At 40.1% G+C, this 20,691-nt stretch overlaps 2 protein-coding genes across 2 annotated transcripts; both read right to left on the bottom strand.

Moving 5' to 3' along the window:
• Positions 1-310: 310 nt before the first annotated feature.
• On the bottom strand, positions 311-5,321 carry LOC103357403 (transmembrane protein 205). The gene is made up of 4 exons (XM_008281957.1): positions 4,630-5,321; positions 2,671-2,906; positions 1,764-1,927; positions 311-1,685 (listed from the first exon to the last, which is right to left on the bottom strand). Exons 2-4 carry the CDS (start codon positions 2,768-2,770, stop codon positions 1,383-1,385), a joined length of 567 nt encoding a protein of 188 aa, XP_008280179.1. The 5' UTR covers positions 2,771-2,906; positions 4,630-5,321; the 3' UTR covers positions 311-1,382.
• A 1,262-nt stretch (positions 5,322-6,583) lies between these two features.
• Positions 6,584-20,263, bottom strand: dhcr24 (24-dehydrocholesterol reductase). Its single transcript, XM_008281956.1, has 9 exons — positions 19,996-20,263; positions 18,475-18,630; positions 15,582-15,687; positions 14,994-15,112; positions 11,804-12,067; positions 11,567-11,710; positions 7,656-7,853; positions 7,398-7,576; positions 6,584-7,298 (listed from the first exon to the last, which is right to left on the bottom strand). Exons 1-9 carry the CDS (start codon positions 20,224-20,226, stop codon positions 7,145-7,147), a joined length of 1,551 nt encoding a protein of 516 aa, XP_008280178.1. The 5' UTR covers positions 20,227-20,263; the 3' UTR covers positions 6,584-7,144.
• Positions 20,264-20,691: the final 428 nt, after the last annotated feature.

Raw genomic sequence — 20,691 nt, 5'->3', positions numbered from 1 at the left:
TGCAAAACTTGATGCACAGGATCGTAAAATTATGTAGAAATAAATGCCTCACTGTGACGTTCTGGAGGATCCAGTCTATTAACCCTATTCAGGACTTTCATGTTGCCATACGTAGAAGGTCTTTCAGGGTCCATTGAACCCCAAGAAAGAATATATGCAAAATAATTGTTGGTATTCATTACAGACTTTTATACTATGTTAAATAAATGTTCTGATAAGTTAACATATTTTTGGTTCCAAATGCATGACAAATGTCCCTCTTTTTATATTTAAAAAAAAATCTTCAAAAATAAAAAACAACACCTGTTACCTAAACCAAATGGCCTGGGGTCCCTAAGACCCCAAAAGTCCTGAATAGGGTTAATATTACTGTGGACTTTTAGTCTATATAGACCCACATCAACTCAGCAAATCTCAACAACACTTTCAACCATCCCAGAAAGCATGGCCCCAAACTATTTTCATGCATCACTGCATCATCCAGCAGGTCATTACAGCCATCAGTGCTGCTTGCAAAACTGGTAATTCTGATCCCTGTCGTCACCACGGATTCACCTACAGAACAGCTGCAGCGTCTTATACAACAACGCACACAGACAATCATGGGAATAGAGCAAAGGTCAACTACTTCAACGACTCCCACAACTAGACCAACCTGCAGTGCAACATCAAACCTTAAGGCTAAATAAAGTCGCTAGTGCAAAAGTGTTTTGGACGAGCTAAAAGCAGCGCTGACTGTAAGTGTTGGAACCCTTCCGTTTCCATACCAGCAGCGAAAGGAGCGTTAAAGATAGCACAAATGTTCACTTTGAAATGTGAAGCACGCTGCTTGGTGAGGTAAGCTAAACAAACCTGGCACGATACAATAGGAAGAAGGTATTAAAACTACACCCAAACCTGAAATGTGAGAGTGAGATGCCCATGAGCAGTTCCCTCACTACAAGGTGCCATTTGTTTTTAGAGATATATGGTAAACCGGTGCATTTTATTGGCCTATTTTCTGCTATAAAAAAATTATTGTAAAAACATTCCACCCATTTTAGGTAACCGTAGGGTACCATAGTGTGATGGTAAAGATACTAGTGAAGGGAAAATGTAAGGCTTCCGCTACTGCCAGCCACACTAGGTGAAAGGTGAGGTATTACTCATTGCAGTCACTGATTCATCTCTCTACAACCTTCAGGAGAGACACAAGGCTTGAATGTCACTGAGTGAGGCTGCAAAAATCTTTCATTATTTCCCAAGAAGAACAAGGCTTACCTGACATTTCATCTCATCCCTAACAGGCACGCAGAGGAAGAAAGACATAATGAATTAAATATATAACTTACTGCTTCGATACAAAAAGACAAGTGTTTCTAGATTCATAGGGGCGTGATGTTTTACAGTGTGACAAGGTTCTCGGCCATGTAACAGAGACTGTGGAAGTTGCAGCCTATGCAGCAGAGGTTACACAGAGAGGACAGCAGTCTGTACAGCCACAGGCGGTTGCTGAGGTGTCTGTATTTCACATCGGTCTCGCACAGCTTGGCGTAAGCCTCGCGGTTAGATGACAGGCCAATGTCCTGACCCAGCCCGCACGCCTGCTCAATGAGGTGCATGTCTGCCATGATTTCTGACGTCATCTGGCCGAACCACTGAGCGTTGACGGCCGCGACCGTCACCGACACGAAGAAGATGAAGATCTGGTGGCGAGAGTGAAAGAATGTGTTGGAGGAAATGTTCCTGAAATGCACAGTGACAGCGTGGAACAAATAACACACCTGAAAGGCTTCTCTGTCACTCATCACGTCGCTGGGATGATAAACGGCGAAGATAGTGAGGTTAAAGAAGGCACAGGCGGAACCCAGGTGGAGGTAGAACGGGACCAGGCGACTCTGAATGAAGCCGTAAGTGTGCCTGTTCAGGTGGTTGTCCATCACGAAGCCTGTGCAGAAATCAAAATAACGCATTAGCACCTTCCTGACTTCTGTTTCCATAAAGATGTATTCATTAATCATGGACTAGCAGAGACTACACAGATAGAAATGTTCTGAAAAAAATTAACCTCAACAATTTAATGCACTTTTTTTAAACGATGCTTTATCTCTGTTCTCAACTCCAGGGCTTTAACTAGTGCTTTACAACATCATGTTTGCAATAATACAGCCACAAAGGCACACTAACATGACAGAAACATGAGATCTATGTTGAATATTAACAAGAAGCTCAGCTGTAGCAAAGCACTCTGGGTCAAGAGGTCATTTTCAGTTAATAATATAACAGCATACAGACAGCTATGTGAATGGAGCAGCTCTCCAAAGCCAGGAAAGTACACACCTTAATCCAAACAATATCAGTCTGTGTACACATTGTCACCAGGCTGCGACAAAAGCAAATCAGAGTCTAGATGTAGTTGTAAAGGTGGCCATGATAACAAACGACAGGAGACAATGAGTGTTCCCACCTGGCTTAAAAACATTTTGAGGGATCGACCCACAAGAGTGTAAATACAGGTGTGGTAGCATCCCAAGATCCACCATGATTCAGTCGCTCAGGTCACGTTCAAGGGTGGGTTTAGGATTATATTAAATAATCAGCCATATTCTGAACCCTCAACATTTCTCCCATCGTTTTTGTTTCTAATTTTTCTGTTTACTTTGTGTATGTGTGTCTGTGTATGGTACCAACTTGAAATGAAGGTGACCCAAATCTGCATTCCCCAGTAGGTGGAAAGCAGCAGCAGCTGCAGCAGCTTCACACTGAACGTGGGCTCCCCATCAGTAGCCATGCTTTCTCCACAGCCTCGGTCTCTTCTCCGGTCCGAGCTCCACCACCGTCTGGAAAGGCAGGTAGTGCCGCTTGGCTCGCAAACACTGGCGTTGGCTTTTTGTAGGGAGGGCACTTGATGCTGCAATCCAGAGACTCTGCAAACACACAATCGTGCCAAAATTAGGGTTGTGACAACATAAAAGTGAGCCAGAACTTTGAGCTGCAGTCAGTGGAGGCCACAAGGCTAGAATCAAACATCCACACATTAAGATGAGAACAGTACAACTTATGCTACTGGGATGGGAACAGCTTTATCCTCAGGTATGGACTACCAAGCTAGATTCATAGGTCAGTTTTAATGCCATGGAGATGGTTCACTTTAGATTATTAAGGTAACGAATGCTGCACACCGAACCTGCTCAAAAGGAGGTTTATGTTCAGAGTTTGGGGTTTACATCGGTCGTGAGAGGTGACGCCTTTTCACCAGTTCTTTTCCTGACAATAGTCTGTATGAGCGATACAGATTCTCAGCTGAGGTTATCAAATTAAATCAAGTTTATCTATAAAGCAAGTTTAAAACAACCTGAGCTGACCAAAGTGCTGTACACGTTAACAATCAAGCAGCAACAAAAAATATGAAAAATAGAATATATATAAAAATGTTAAAGAAGGCAAAGTTATAAGATTAAAGTTTTAGATGAAATAATTATAATAATAAAATTTACAACTATTAAGATCTGCCAAAAGCCATTGAAAATATGCACGTCTTGCATTTTTTCTTTAAAAAAAAAAGGAGGAGGACCTTTTCATTGCCAGAAGGTTATTCTACAGTAAAGGTTTGATCTCCCTTGAGTTAGAGTCACAGAAGCTGAGGATTGTACACAGAGACCAACTCATGCATGGCTTTAAAATCTAATTAAAGAATCTTAAAATCACTTCTGTACTTAACAGGTAGCCAATGCGGGGATGTTATCACAGGAGTAATTCTTTTCATTATTTTGCTATTCGTTAGAAGTGTCACAGCAGCATTGATGCATTATATCTGCAAACCTGTTGAGCTGTATGTTAGTAATCCCACAGTTACAGTAGGGAAGTCTTTTATTACAGCCATTAGAAAATGGATCAGGTATTCATTACAGACACTACTCTATTAATACAGTAATTTCACTTTGATTGGCCAAAAACTAACTCCTTTATTATGGAACAGTGTCAGACCTATATGCATTTTCTAAGTATCATCTAAGTGTAGCAGCTCTGCCATGCTGGAAATAAGCTGCTGCACAGAGAACACAGTGAGTGGAGAAGTAAATAGAATAACTTACACGATTTATCATTTTCTACTAACATTATTCTCTTGCAATTAATTCAACAAAAGCAACAGGTTGGCGTTTTATTTCTGTCTCTGTGGACATCGGGGCAGGACACACAGTACCCTAAATGCTTTAGGAAACTTCCGCATTGTTGTCAAGGAAACTGGGTTGCTGTCTTGACCTTACCCAGCAGGAAAATACACACACGGAACTTGAGCTAAAGCTGAGAAGTTTGCAACAGCAGGACTGAATAATTTCACTTAAAAAACAACAACAGACAGCTGCTTAAGATTTAGCACTTAGTATGGCAGCAACAAATCTTCAAAGTCACCTTTGCAAAAATGAGCTAATTCGTAAAGTAGCTAACGTCAGCTGTTAGCTAGCTGTAGCAGAAAGTAGTAAAAGTCCACTGACTAGCGGCTAACAGCTAGCTCAAACTAACCCCACGCAAGTTAGCTTCACCTAAAACTGCAAGTGAGCAACAGTTTGCTGTAATGTAAGTGAGGAACTGGCATTTTTTTAATCTTTAGAGTGTAACTTTGGTGTTAAAACTGTGATTGCAGCTTACCTGAGTTGCCAAATGACTCCGGGCAGCTTGGTGCAGTTGACTCCAGCAGTGAAGTTACCTAACCGGCTGACAGCAGCTAACTCACCCTGCAGGTCCCACCGAGGAGAGGAAGGCGGAACCGTGAGTGTTGGGATGTTCTCTGGAAAAACTCCCCTGCAGATATGAACAGCAGATACTGGTTCCCCCAAACAGCTTTAGGCAAAGGCGTTGTTAGGATCTCTGGAGGCTCTCTCTGCCCTGCACTACACCAGAGTTTCACCTCTTCTGCACTGTTCTAATGTGAGGTGTGACACAGTGCCCTCTAGGTCATCCCAGTCCATCTGTTCTGCTCACTCCATGTTCCACATCAGTATCACAGTGTACCTTGGAATGAGTCCAATATATGATGATTTACAGCTATAATCCTATATACACTTTTAAAATGTTTGTTTTCATGCATTTAACTAACTAGTAATCTGGCTGAGTGACACTTTATATGGTCCTCAAGAAGAAATAAAGGTGCTGGTGAGTAGAAGAAGTTCACCGATAAAGTCCAGCAATGCAACACTTCCCAAAAAATAACTAATAATAAAATTCAGGGCGAATCTGTTTCCTGTGTTGCTGACAAAAAAACCCCTGACACTTCTGTTTATAGCCCAGTGACAGCTGATCTAACACCAGCAGCCTACATTAAAACAGTAACATGTGTTTTCATTGCTGCTTGGTTGTTGTCATATCTTGTTAATTAATTTAATGACTAGAGAGGTCCATATTGACAGTAATATCACTCCTCCTCTTGCTGAGAAACATGAACATCTCTGTAACAAAATACTTTACTCAACATCCATCCATCATCTATACATCGGTTAATCCTCACCAGGGTCATGGGGGGGCTGGAGTCTATCCCAGCTGACTTACGGTCACCAGTCTATCACAGGGCTACACTTAGAGACAGACAACCAAGCACACTCACATTCACACCCACGGACAATTTAGAATCACCAATTAACCTCAACATGTTTTTGGACTGTGTGGGAGGAAGTCGGAGAACCTGGAGAGAACCCACACTGCACGGGGAGAACATGCAAACTCCACGCAGAAAGATCCCAGGTGTCCTCACCGGGACGCGAACCAGCGACCTTCTTGCTGCGAGGCAACAATACTAACCACTGATCTACCTTGCAGCCCACTTTTATGAACAGTAAAATAATAGTTTTCTTCAACTATATATATTTTTTGAGAGCTTTAACGCATTATCACAATGACAGAAGAATAGATCCTATTTTTTTTTTTAAAGCATTCTTGTGTAAAAAAAAAAAAAAAAAAAAAAAAAGGCATATCTGAGGTTACTCATAAATTCATTCAGGGCTATCAGACTAAAAACACTACCTCTTTAGCTACAATCGTCCTCCTCCACTTTACAGTAAAACATGTTACTTTGACAGAAAGCTGTCCGTCTTGAAGGTAATGTGCTTTTTTAAAAGAAAAAAAAAAGAAAGGACACTTGGTTGAAGCTAAGGGAGAGCTGGTGTGGTGGAGGCATCACAAGTCTACAGACAGGCCAGGTGTATAATGTAAAACTGTAAAGTCCCGTTAAGAACTAGTAAAAACTGGTTATTCACTGGTTTGTCTGTTAAGGAAGTCCAACAGGGACGAACAAAAAAAAAAAGGAAGTTAGATTTACTAATAAATACACAAACATAAACCTAAAAAAACCCTCCAAGATCTCTGTAGTGCTGCTATTCAAATAAAATCCAGTGAATTTGCAAAGCAAATAAATAGCTTCATACAGGGATTAAGCCACGACAATAAAACCGCTGACGGGCAAAGTGAATAAAAGAGATCCGCTTATTAAAATGCAATGCTCTGTAGGGAAACCATGGTATTCATGTGGATGTAACTCTGAAACGTACCATCCATATAGACATTGTTGCACAGCTTCCTACTACGGTATTGTAAAAGCATGAGAATGAGCTTTATCACAGAAAATACATTTTAATTAATTCATCCCACCAATACACAATCCTGGAAATACGATCTGATATCAAAATAGTCATCTTTGAGTTATAATATAGTTCAACTGAGCTTTATCATGGAAGTATGTCTTTTAAAATGTGTGAGACTAATCAGGAAGTCATATTTCCAAAGGATGTGGCACTTAGGAAACAATTAAGTAGTTTAACAGGGAACATTTTTTTAAATGAAAAAATAAGACATTTGGTGCAGTTAGGTTTGGGTCAAGCAGCACGTGAATCCGAACATGAATGTTAAAATAAACTGTGTATAGCACAAAGAAAAAAATTAAGACATTCATGACTTACAATGAGTAAAATACTCCTGCTTCACATTGATAGATGGGCCTCCTCGGTCTCATTGCCAAAAACAACAAGTATTCATGTGTGAAAAGTCCACCTTAGAAAATGTTGAGATGTATCCAGTTTGTTGTTTTTTGTCCAAACATCTCAAAACTAGTCAATCTTGAGTCGGTGAATCTGTGACAGAGCTCCGAGTTTGGGCTCCAGGCGGGAGATGAGGGTCAGTGTCGGGCAGATTTACAGATTTTATCGTAAACCTCGGGGAAGGCGTCCTTACATCCCAGCTCATTTCTCAATCTGTGGTACAGCTGTCCGTCAAACATCTCCCAAAACTCCTCTCGGTCCATGTACACATCTGCATACAGCATCTGGAACCTGCAGGTCAATGAAACAGCCAAAAAAAGTGCAGTTTGAATTTCACAGAAGTCGCCTAAGTTTGAATGCTGAATTTTGTTGGTTTCACGTGAGACTTACCCATGAACCTCCCTGACGAACTTCTCCAGCTGTCGTGTCGACGCTTTAGCTTCAAAGTGTTTGACTTTGGGCTCTCCGTACGCCCCGATGTCCACGTACAGCTCCTCCTCTTGACCTTTGGGGTGAACCATCCCCCTGCCGGGCTGCAGCAGGAATGGACACAGCCACAGAGGGTAAACCTGAAACAACACAAGACATGTAAAGAATGCAAACGGCAGCCTGGAGCGTATAGCGCCCTGACCCATGTCTGAGTCTTACATCAATGTCCTGGTGGAAGCGCGTGATGGCGGCCTGCAGGTGCTTCATGGGTATCAGCATGTCCTGGACCACATGGTGCTGTTCATAGAGACGCCTGATGGTTTCTCCCTGAGTGAGCTTCAGCAGAGAGATTTTAGGAGGAACCATCCACCCAAACAACCAGCGGAATATGGGGTTGTTGCCAAATGGAATAATATCCTGGAGAAAAAGCACAAATGTACACAGAGACATAAGTGAGTGGATTAGCAGATGACAGTTTTATTTCTGTTCATTTAAGCCTGATTTCTAATCAGCAGATGTGAGAAAATGCTGCCCTGCTCTATTTTTATAACTGTAAATCAAGTATTTTTGGGTTTTGGACTGTCGCTAAGAGAATAAAGGTCATAAGGAAGCTGTCATGTTGCTTAATAAGAGTTTTTTCTTTTGTTCTCAATAGATTAGATTAGAAACTCTTTATTGTCCCAATTTGGGCAATTTGATTTGCAACAGCAGTCGACAGCAAAATCCATACCATAAAACAGTACAGTACAACACATAGAAACATAGATATAAATAATAAATGTCATCAGGTGAGTAATCATGACCATATATGTAGCCTATGAGACAAGGACACAAGCCTAAAGCGTATTGAGAAACCCTACAGCTGAGGGAACAAATGATCTGAGGTATCTATTATATAGGTATCTGTTTGATTTGGCCCTCTTAGGGAAGGCACACCTATTTCCAGATGGCAAAAGTCAAAACTCAGCATACAGAGGGTGGTATGGGTTGGCTAAGATCACCTTTGCCCTCTGAATGGCTCTTACTTGACAAACACTGTCAAGCTGCTGCAGACTACTGCCAGCGGTTTTTGGGCAAAGTTTGACAAAGCTCCCCAGCTGATTTTTATTAGTGATGCTAATGAAATGAATGAATGAAAAATACTTTATTTATCCCAGAAGGGAAATTCAATTAATGTTCCCGTAGCAGCAAATCACTGCAAAAGTAAGGATTGACTCAATAAAGCATTATATTATTCAATGTATTCAATATTCAGTGATGATCACTGAGTTACATTTTAGCTGAAACAGAGTGAAGTGTATCCATAGCAGCAAATAACCCCCCAAAAAGTTAAATGTTTTTAGTGTTAAATTAAGCAGTGTGTGGCATTAATGACACTGGTGGCTGCTAAAGAGCCCATATTGTGCTTGTTGGGTTTTTCCCTTTAGTGTGTTACAGCTTTTTTTGTGTATGTAAACTCTGCAAACCTAAAAGGCTGAAGTCCAAGCCAAAGGCAATCATTCTGTCTCTCAGAGAGGTACATCTCTCTGCCTATACTCATTGAACCAATATGTAACCAGTATTGCTTCATTTCTATTGGGCCAGCTGACCAATCAGAGCAGGGTGGGCTTTACAGATAGGGGGGCCTTGCAGAGAACATTTTGGACAGAGGGTGAAAAGAGATGTTGCAGCAATGAGAAAAAAATTATTTTACATGTAAGCATTGTCTGGTAGAGCCTAAAAATGAAATTATGAACCTGTAAATGGGAATAATGAAGTTTTTTGTGAACTACAGTCAGAATCCAGTTGCTCATATGTGTGCTTGCACTCCACAGATTGGCAGAAGCATTCAGAGAGTGACTGACAGGCATCATTGACAGACCTGCTGTATGAATCATGAGTGTAGTGGGCAAAATTAGCATTTGTTTTTGACTGGAATAAATATAAAAATGATGATGTGACTTTTGTGCCAAACCAGCATGTTCCCATGTCCCATCTGGAGAATGTGATTTGTAGGTCAGGGCATCTCTGTAGCATCACAGTACTTTATTTATAAAAGCATGTTGTGACATTTTACTCTTTAAAAAAGCTGTAGTTGCTATGATTTGGATATTGCACTTGGGCATTTTGCAGTTTTGATAATATTTCGATGAGGTGCTCAGCCTTCAGTTACACTGTCATGACAGTTTGATTATAAGCTGTGTTTGACTATGTTTCCAGCAGCTTTGTACTTTTTCCTGTTTTGACCTTCCATGAATCGAGTGACCTGAAGATGTTGACACTAGTTTTACCCAGACGTCATTCCCATTCCCATTTGGCCAGACAGGCTTCATCAGATCATGTTTTTTTAAAGGTTTGTTTGTTTGCATGGAGCTGCTGATGGAGTCTGTGTTGCCGTGGGAACCCGCTGTTTGTTAATGTCAGTAGACTTGTACAGTTTCTGAGCTAATGTCAGCTAGTGTTGCACACTGTTACTGCTGTCAAGTAGTGCAAAAGAGGTTCTGAGGCAAAGCACTCAGAACATATAAATGTCACATAAATGTTACATGGTTTGCATTTTCCTAGAAATGTATCCCGTGTCCTTTTCATAGAAATAGGCAACTGAGACAGTCAAGGAAGGTCTCTTTTTTTAGATTACATTACAGTCTGTTCACACATTGGCAACTAAAAAAAAAGCCATAAATTAATCCTGCTAATTGCTTCACATTTTTACACACTGTACTTATAACTCAGCTATGAAAATGATTTACTTGTAAATAAATAATTTAAAAATGTATTAGAACCCTCCTATTACCTTCAAATTTACCGACATCTTCGATCCTGGGGTTCAATCTGACCCCAGCTATTTAAACCTCCAGAAAATTATCATAATTGAAATTGTTACCCAAGTTTATGTGTAAATAGCCTTTTAAATAGAACTGAAAACATTAAGTCGGTCACTTATTTAGAGACGTTAAACACTGAATGGGATTAAACTGACCCCAACGATAACAGGAGGGTTAAAAAAAAAACAAAAAACACACAGCTCTGAAATGTTTTACTCTGAGAAGCATCTGTTTGAATTCCATCAGAGAATTCACTTGTGCAGGTTGAACTTTTCCTTCTTCGATCCTGTGACTGACAGACTGTAACCTGATAGGACTGACTTGTGATCGATTCCATTCAGGCTCCATCTATTACTTAAAGCAGGCCAGACGCTCAGATTTGAATTTGTCATCTTGAATTTTTAGTGTCTGATTTTCACTTTCATTACAAAGTGAGCAACTTTTTTAAAAATTGTTTTTGTTTTTATGTCCCTTTAAATGACTTTGACAAATTTTTAAAATTGAAGACTTGGATGTCTTAAACAAACTGCAGTCATGAAATTACAATTTGTGATCCCCTTACATTGCATTTCAAATGGGGGACTTAAACCAAGTAAAATATTTGGTGATATTTAAATTCAAACATTAAATACTCAGCAGTAATTAATGACTAACATCTAAGTAAAACATACTGTATATAATCTACAAAAACAAATCTAAAGGAACATGATGTTTTTGCTACCTACAGTGTTGAAGTTTTTTTTAATCACATGCAAGTTGAGAATAATTGTCAAGTTGCTTTTCCACATGTTATGTTGAATATCTCCATGAGAACAGTGTTTGTTCTCACCAACTCCTCTTAAATTCCAGCAGAGGGCAGTCCCACCTCACCAAGCACTGTCTCGCAACACCATGCCCAATTTATCAATGATGCAATTGCAAATTATCGATTAACAATTTAATCAAAGCATCCTTCAGGCCTATTTCTGTCTCTGTTTCCCCTGCAAAGGCAAAAATCCTTTCAAAAAGTAGCAGCCAAAAGCCCAGAGGTGGCTGCTTTAGACATCTGTCAATTCAACACCATGCATAATTCATCACACCATTTACTGTTACCGAAAACAAAAGGATGCCCAGCCCCTCTCACTAATGGCTAGTGTGTGTGTGTGTGTGTGTGTGTGTGTGTGTGTATAAAGAGAGCATTAGAGCTTTAGAGCCTAATAAAGAGAGGTGAGCAAGCAAGTTGGTAAGATGATGACAAGCTAAAATCTGGCAGATATATGCAGCCCTTTAATGTAATCCTCAAGCGCATGGAAACACAGATCCTGTGTGAGTGTGTGTTGCGAGTACCTGAAGCTCCCAGAAAATGCTGCGTGTGTGTCTGTGATAGTACTGCCGCAGAGGGATGTATTCGACTCCGGTGCAGTCTTGTTTCAGGTAGCTCTCCACGTGTTTAAAGAACCAGGGTTTGAAGTGCAGGCCGATTCTGTTTATCTGACGTCAAACAAGAAAAGAAAAAAGAAGTTAAATGTGATTAAGCGTGAAAACAAATCTGCATACACACACACTCACAAACAAACATCTCACCTTGTCAGGCTCTGCGTGGTCAGTCATGGTTCCTGTCATGATGACAGCAGAGTCCAGAGTGTACTGGAGACCCTCAACAAATGTGTTCTGCTTGTTCTCTGATGCTTCGGTGAAGCGTTTGCAGATGTTCTCCAGTCCTCTGACTGGCTCGTAACGCAGCTTCACCCAGGCCTTAGCAGGGACTATTTTAATCTCAGCTGCAACCAGGAACCCCAGAGTTCCACAGGACCACGGGACAGCGTGAAACAGATCCGAGTTCTCCTCCTATATGAACAAGAGCAAACTGTTCACAGGTCTGTGGCACACTCGTGGTGATGATGGTGATCTTTGGGTTAATGTGAGGCTGCAGGGCCGATAAAAAGTATTCACTCCTCTTGGAAGTTTTCCCTTTTTATTGCTTTTCAACATTGAATATTGATCAATTTTACCTGACTTTTTTTGACATGAATTTACAAAAAAGAATCTTTCATATAAAAAATAATTAAGAAATGGAAGGAATATGGCACACGCGCAAATCTGCCTAGAGCAGGCCATCCATAAAAAGTGAGTGAGCGTGCAATAAAGAGAAGGGAGGCCACCAAGACAGCTATGACTCCTTTGAAGGAGTTACAAGCTTCAGCAGCTAAGATGGAAGAGACTGTGCACATAGAAACTGTTGCCTGTTCTTCACCAGTCAAAGCTTTATGGAACAGCTGCAAAAAGAAAGCCACGGTTAAAAAAAAGTGCATTTAAAATCATGACTTGAGCTCACTCAAAGTCATGTGAGAGACTCTGAAGTGAACTGGAAGGAGGTTATTTGGTCTGATGAGACTAAAATTGAGTTTGTTGGCCATCAAACTAGATGCTATATTTGGTGGACACCCAACACCGGAAAGTATCCCAAAGGCCCACTGTAAAGCATGGTGGTGGCAGCATCATGATGTAGGGATGATTTTCAGCAGCAGGCCGTAGAAGGTTTGTAAAGGCAGAGGGTAAAATGAATGCAACACAGTATAGGTCAACGTGATGCAGTCTGCAAGAGAAGTCCGACTTGGCAGAAGATTTGTTTTCCAGCAAGACAGTGAACCAAAATATTCCACCAGACTACACAAAATTGGTTTAACGTTAACAAGCTGAATGTTCTGGTGTGGCCAAATCAGAGCCCAGATCTTAATCTAATTAACTGTTTGTGGCTGGACTTGAACTTGTGGCTGGACACTGTTTACTCATGACCCCCATGCAACCTGACAGAGCTTGAGGAGTTTTGCAAAGAAGGAAGGGCTAAAATTGCAGCGTCCAGATGTGCAAGTCTGATTGAGATCAATCTACACAGGTTCAATGCTGTGATTGTAGCCAAAAGTACATCTACTGAATACTGACTTAAAAGGAATAAAAACTTATGCAATCATTTATTTTGCATTTTGTCTTTAAAAAAAAACAAAAAAAAAAACATTACTTTGCAGAAAGCTGTTTGATTTGACATGAAAATGGCTTTTATTTGTAAATTCTTGTCAAAAAAACCCCAAATGAAATTGATTCAGTGTTGAAAAGGGAAAACATTCAAGAGGAATGAATATTTTTTACAGGCACTGCATGTGTTCCCACATCACCAAATCTCACAGACACTCTTTTGGAAAAAAAACCCACAAATTGCTATTGTTACAAACCACACTGCAATTCTGGGTCCTCCATTAGCAGTTCAACTGATGCCAGGTTCACGCTACACCATATTTTGGCTGATAAGACGGTCGCAGCCTCTGATTAGCAATTATGCTCATGATTTGTTGGACTTGGCTGGGGACCATTACAGATAATACCCTGGTCACTGGCCAATATTTCTTGCCGTCAGGATGTAGTGAGGCCTAGATATGGCATCAGTTTTAAACTATAATACACTTTACAAGATAAAAGCATCAATTGATGGGCCCTCTTGGTCCTCTTTGGTTCAAATATCGTGTAATCTAAATGCGATTAGTCTGGCTCTATTTTAGGTGGGGACTCGTGTGCAAGTAGAAAAGGAGGACTGTGTATTTTTTGGGTGAAATGTTGGATCATTTGAACATGTATTGAAATAAAACTATGTGAGAAGTTTGGAAGGAAAAATCAGTATTTGGTAGAGCTGCTTACAACTACAGTCCAGCTACCCACTGATTTTTATAAGAGGCCAAAAAGGTTGAGATTCACCGAAGTGATCACTAACAATGCTGGTTTAATATAATCCATTGTGTCAAATCTTCATCATGAAAGTAACCAACACTGTCAGAAAAATGTGGTGACGTGAAAGTATAAAGTATCATAAAATGGAAAGTACAAGTACCTAAAAAGTCCATAAGGACAGTACAAAGTAACTGTACTAAGCTACTTTCCACCGTTAGGAGCCACATTTTTAGGAACACTGAGAGGAAGAGTGATTATGAACTGATATCCGCAGAAATATTAGGTTACTGTAGCAGAAAGCAATCCTCAGAGAGATGCAACAAACACGATGTGATCAGGCAACTACAACTAAATAGTCCATGTATTCTCTATGGGGATATTTCTGGTGCCTTCTTGTCAATGGACCATCTATTCTAATTAAAAATTAACAATTATATTCCCGATCTATTAATTTGTTGATTAATATCGCAATTAATTGAGCTATAAAATGTCAAATAACGGCAGAAAAAAACAAAATGTCAACCTGTTTTTACGAAAGCTCAAAAATATTCAATTTACTGTCACAGAGGAGAAAAGAAGCTACAAAATGTTTAGGATGGAGAAAACCAAAAATTCAAACTACTTTTCTTGAACAGATCACTCAGTTGATCTATTTAAAACCAGCTGGCAGTTTGTTCAGTAGTTTCAAACTAATTGATGAATTGATTTCTCATTGCAGCTGTGTGATGAATTTTTAAAAGTTAAAAGTAATTAATTCTAGAAAGTGTCTATTTTGCAATTATAATTTACAGACAAAGCTTTTTGTCTGATGTAAGAGTAGATGCAGCTTTTATTTCAAATCATAATTTTATGTGTAAAGAAGGGCAGCTATAATGGTTTTTATTATTGTATTGTATTAAACTGTATTGTGGCAATGCAGCATTAGTTCCTTGGTTAAATGTGAGCCAACTTCATACAGAAAAGCTTGAGTGGAGTTTAAAGATGGCATTCTAACCCACTACATATATGTTATTCACATACATCTCACACACACACACACACACTCATAACTCACCTCAGTGCAGCGAACCAAACTGCCATCAGCAAGAACCAGTTCAAACGCGACACAGATGTGCTGAAACAGCCCATAAATATGGGAGGACGACTCAATGCCTGTACCCATCACCAAGCCACCTGAGAAAGGAGAGAACAAAAGATGCTTTGTGATAATTCAATTTCTACCCGGGTGAGAACAGCAGCAGCCAAACACAGACAGCGGCGTTTGCCTGCTGCGAGTGTGTACATCTGTGCCTGCGCGGACATCAGGATAAATGAATGTACCGCGGCCTGATGGGAAAACATTAGATTGTTGATGCGTAGTTTATGGCATCAGGAAATCCATTATGAAACCCGATCCAGGGGTGCTTCCAACACTGCAGCCATTTCCTCCCAGTTTCATCTTTAGAGCTCCAACATCAGTCCTCTAACACAATTAGAGAAGTCGCTGAGGCTCTAAACAGGATGCAGTGATTGATGCAGGAGATGCTGGATCTACATCACTGAGCCATGAACGGTGGAAATCATCAGTGCGTCTCTCTATTTCTAGAAACCAGAGGGCCACAGATGATTCCCCTGATTATAATCCACCATGTGTACAACATACCCACAGTGAGGTCATCCAGCTCCGGCAGCACCGGCAGCGTCCAGCCAATGGAGTTGAGCAGAGCGGTCACTTGACCCATGTTGGCCAGCGGCTCAACTCGCACCACCTAAAAACACAAATGTGGGAAACAGATGGTACAAATCAGAATCAGAAATACATTTATTGCCAAGAATAGCTTACACAATACGAGGAATTTGTTCTGGCGGGTTGGTAAAACAATGAATATACAGTAAGGTACAATGTACAAGATAAAAATATAAAAATAGCTAAAAAAAAAAATACTAAAAATAAAAAATAACTGGCAGTGCAAAGCAGAAGCAAAAAATATTGTGCATTGAAGAAACTTATATTTAAATAAGAACCATTGAACTGTAGTTATTTACAAGAAAATTGAGGGTGCAGATATATTGATATTTACGTCTATACAGATTATCAAAAGAGTGCAAATTGAAGGTGTGGAGGTGCAACAAAACTAAGTTAACTAAGAAGACAAGACAAGACAAAACAGTGCACACCAACACACCGTGATAGCCATCCTCTTGAAGAACATTAAATTCCATCCAGATACATTTTTACAATTAATAAAACCGAAAAAGAAGAGTGATTACACGTCCTGTGCCATTATTTCAATTGGCTAATGATAGCGATATTGTATTCACGTAGTTAAATGCTGACATCTCTGAATACAGTTTACACTTTTTGCCAGTCTGATAAACAGTGAACATGGGGAGAATGAACGTTGTGATGCAACAAAGGGTACCTGACCTGGAGTTGAACTACTTATATGGTGCTGATTTTAACCTTTAGACCACTAGAGCCAGCACACAGCAACAGTGTTCACGCCCAATAGGACCAGAAACACCAGGTTTTAAACAAACCTCTAGGTTGGCCAATGTTTTTGAGGAAAAACCAAGTAAATACTAAAGTTATTAACAACAGTTCCCCTTCAAATAAAGCGGTTTTTACAACTTGTTTAATCATCTAACGTGCTGGTCTCTGGTACCCTGCAGAAATAATGTCCCTGGGTCTCCAGATGTCAGCTGTGCAGCAAAAATAATCACAGACAGAACAACAGCACATGCTGGAAAGTCTAAATGAAGCTGGTTACCAAAGCTGCAACAAATAGAGTAGAACAGAAATACTTTATTTTCTGGTAGACCCTAAAAATGACAATTATGAACAATTATGGGAATAATATAGATGTATTTTTAAGTAAATTACAGTCAGAATTTTGTTGCTCATATGTGTGCTTGCACTCCAGAGATTGGCAGAAGCATTCAGTGATTCTGTAAATACATAAATAATATATACATTTATATAAATAAAATAATAAATACCCATCCATCCATTCATTATCTATACACTGCTTAATTCTCACTAGGGTCATAGGGGGGATGGAGTCTATCCCAGCTGACTTAGGGTGAAGGCAGGGGACACCCTGGACAGGTCACCAGTCTATCACAGGGCCACACTTAGAGACAGACAACCAAGCACACTCACATTCACACCTACGGACAATTTAGAATCACCAATTAACCTCAACATGTTTTTGGACTGTGTGGGAGGAAGCTGGAGAACCCAGAGAGAACCCACGCTGCACAGGGAGAACATGCAAACTCAACACAGAAAGATCCCAGTGCCCCCACTGGGACACGAACCAGTGACCTTGCTGCGAGGCAACAATGCTAATAATAAATATAAATAAAATAATTATTTTTATAGTCAATTAATCTGTTGATTATGTTATTGAATAACCGCTTAGTTGTTTAGTCTAAAATATCCGAAAATGGTAAAAAAAAAAAAAAAAAGTCAACGAGTGTTTTCCAAAACCCAACAACACAACCTAAAAATGTCTTGTTTTATCTACAACACAAAAACATTCAGGTAACTGTCATAGAAAAACAAAACCCCCAGAAAATAAAAGACTACGGTCTTTAATTTAAAAAAATAAAGAAAGAAATACTCACACTGATTAACTGCTAATTGAAATGTAAGGTGATTAATTTAATAATTACCATGTCATCAATTATTCCATTTAGGTTTTAAAGTGGACAAATTAAATTGTTACTGAATGGTGGTGCTACAGTAAAAGTTCACAGAATCACTTAAGTTATTACAGTTCATTGTGTGGGAACAATGAACGTGTGCTCTGAATGTTATGGCAAGTTTTTTTTTATAGTTAATGGTTCATATCTCACTAATAAATGACGTGTGTGTCTCGTCTTTGCTTTTCTCAGCAACGTTTAATTCAATCTACTTCACATTTGTATGGTGTGCTGCTGGAGGCACCAGGGAAGCCCCTTGTTGTGTCTGCAGCCACTTGCATGAACGCTTCCTATATAATGATTCTGTTGTGCTCATTCTGTTACATTAGGCAGCATCCAGGGCAACATGTATGTCACAGATAAAAGACATCCAACTTCAACCACTGACAACAGGCATGACAGCAGTTTAACTCAAACCCACAAATTTTGACTTTATGATGGAGCAAGAGGAAAAAAATCTGGAGATTTTTGGATACATCCTCTGGGAACTATGATAGTCTGTATAAAATATTGCAGTCTGTATCAAAGTGATGGACCCTTAGAGCCAGTCTGCTACAGCTGTGAAGCTCATGTTTTTAGAGTAAACCTTTAGACACAAGTAATAATAGGAGCAGCCTCGCATAGCATCGAGCTGCAACATTCTCAAAGCAAAGCTGCCGTGCACACCGACTCACAAGAACAGAGCCGTTGTTAATATTATTATTTACACTGGTGTTTTTGCTGCTCTCACAAGTGTCACTTATGAAACAAAGATGAGCGAGTAAAGCTGGAAGCTCGGAGATGGTCGAACGGTGAGAATGGAAGCTCTGTCTCATCTCAGAACCCGTGGACTTGTTGCTTCCTCCTACCTGCCTCTGCGTGTCCACCTCCAGGATGTCCATCATGTTGATCATGATGTTCTTGTGGGTTTTCTTGTATTTGCCCACTCTGAGAGACACGGTGAGCCAGCCGGGTCGACCTGTGCACATGTGTTTCTTGCTGCCCTCCTTCCTCCACTCACGGACCTGACAAATGTGGGAATTTGCGAGAAGAACAAATTATTTATTTAAGAGTCAGAGGACACACGATGACTGCTGCAATATTTACCTATTCTACCCAAGCTAGTTTTTGTTGAGAGGCAAGTTGGTGCTGCAATGCAATCTGGCACAGTGAAGAAAAAAAGTAACAAACACACTAACTGTGCTTTAATTACCTGGTCTTCCTCTATTTTTTTTCCACTAAAACTTGTTATTTAAACAGTTATAGGGCTGCAGATGGACAGTAAACTGAAAGAAATGTGTATTTTAATAGTTAGCCTGGGGAGGGAAAGCAGCTCTTGTGTTTAAATGGGTGTAATGTATTTTTAAAAAAGCAGGTAGATAGGTGGATAGAAAAGACTGCTGTGTCAAAACAGATGAATGACTGCTAAAACAAGAGAAAAGGCAACAACACTGGTGTTTCACTTCATAAAGTTGCTTGTAATACATCAATTTTACACAAAAATCACTTTATCATGATTTGAAACACAAGCAGCCAGCATGTGTTCTTCACTACCCATGATTCCTTATGAACAGGAACACGTGTTTAAATCATGTTTTATCACCTTAATACACAATAAAAGAGAAACCTCGACATGATAAACAAGCATTCAAGTTGTGTAGCTCATTAAAATACTGAAACAGCAACTACACAAATGAAGCTGAAAGTGTATGTCCCAGTATTTCAGGGGGAATTTAGATTTACAACATGTGAAATGTATAGTTTCGAGGTTTACTCTGCCTAAAATACTTCTTTCTGTCCAAGTACTTATAGTGTCAAGAGTTTATTCCGCCAAAATATTACTTTCTGTCCAAGTACTTACAGTTTCAAAAGTTAATTCCACCCAAAATACTACTTTTGATCCAAGTTCTTTTAGTTGAAATGATTAATTCCACCCAGAATCAACTGTTTAACGAACAAGTTTGAGTTTTAGAAGTTTAATTTTCCCCATTTTGTGCATTTATTTTATTTGTTTTTGCCATTTTCAGTAGTTTGGAGAAGCAAAACAAGTTGTTGCCATGTTATCTGTCCCAAAAACCCAAAAAATGTTAATAAAAAAACCAGAGGCACTACAACTGTGGTCGTGAAAATGCTGCTGAATAACCTGCCATCAGGTTTACTCCTTTGTCTTTACATTTTTACATTAAAAAAGGGCATTTGCAGTATAAACTGATGCATAAAAGGCAAAAATTGTTGCATAAAAACTCATCAGAATGCAGAAAATGAAGAGTTGTATAAGAACAAACCCAGACCCCCCCACTGAACACATCCCCCCTGATGCCTGACCTCCATCTCCGCCCCTGCTCAGTCCCTCAGTCCTGCAGATCAGATCACCTGTGCGCGCTGCTCACCTGTCGCTGGATGTCCTTCACCCGCTGGTCGTGCAGTTTGGGCGCAGAGCACATCTTGAAAATGAGCCAAGCTCTCACATAATAATACACGTCGAATATAACGGAGAGCGGCAGCAGGAACAGACACACGAATATCCAGCGCTGGTGCACGATCACGTAATCTAGACCTTTGACTTTGATCCACAGCAGGAACAAAACCACCAAACCTCCCAGATACAGCAGCGGGTCCATGGTGTCCGGACGGTCAGTCTGATCCGCTCCAAACTTCAGCTTCACTTTTCAGCTGTGAAGGAACTCCGTATTGATTATTCCAACCCCAAAATCCCGATCACCGATCACCCCTTTACTGCGATAGGTGAGCGGAGCTAGGTGGTGGGAAGGCTCCTCCCCCCTGCTTCACGCTGATTGGCCGATATTTACAGAGGGGCGGGATTCTCGTCAATGATTCGTGCTCATTGGTCGGCTGAGTGACTGTAGTGAAATCCACAGACGTAGCCTTTCTGTGGTTCAACCAATCATGAAGCACGCAGGCTGTCACACCATGCAGCCTGTCCTCATGGCTGTGAGACAACTCTGAGTACAATACAACACATTAATACTGACTTAACTGAAACAATTCTACACAAGTCGCCTTCCATCAGCAGATTTTATTAAATTCAACCCATGAATACAGCCATCGCCATTATTTACACAACA

Source organism: Stegastes partitus, unplaced genomic scaffold, assembly GCF_000690725.1.
Source record: "Stegastes partitus isolate 25-593 unplaced genomic scaffold, Stegastes_partitus-1.0.2 Scaffold253, whole genome shotgun sequence".
Classification (NCBI taxonomy): Eukaryota; Metazoa; Chordata; class Actinopteri; family Pomacentridae; genus Stegastes; species Stegastes partitus.
Note: the sequence above shows the minus strand (reverse complement) of the source record. Positions and strands in the feature narration are given on the sequence as shown.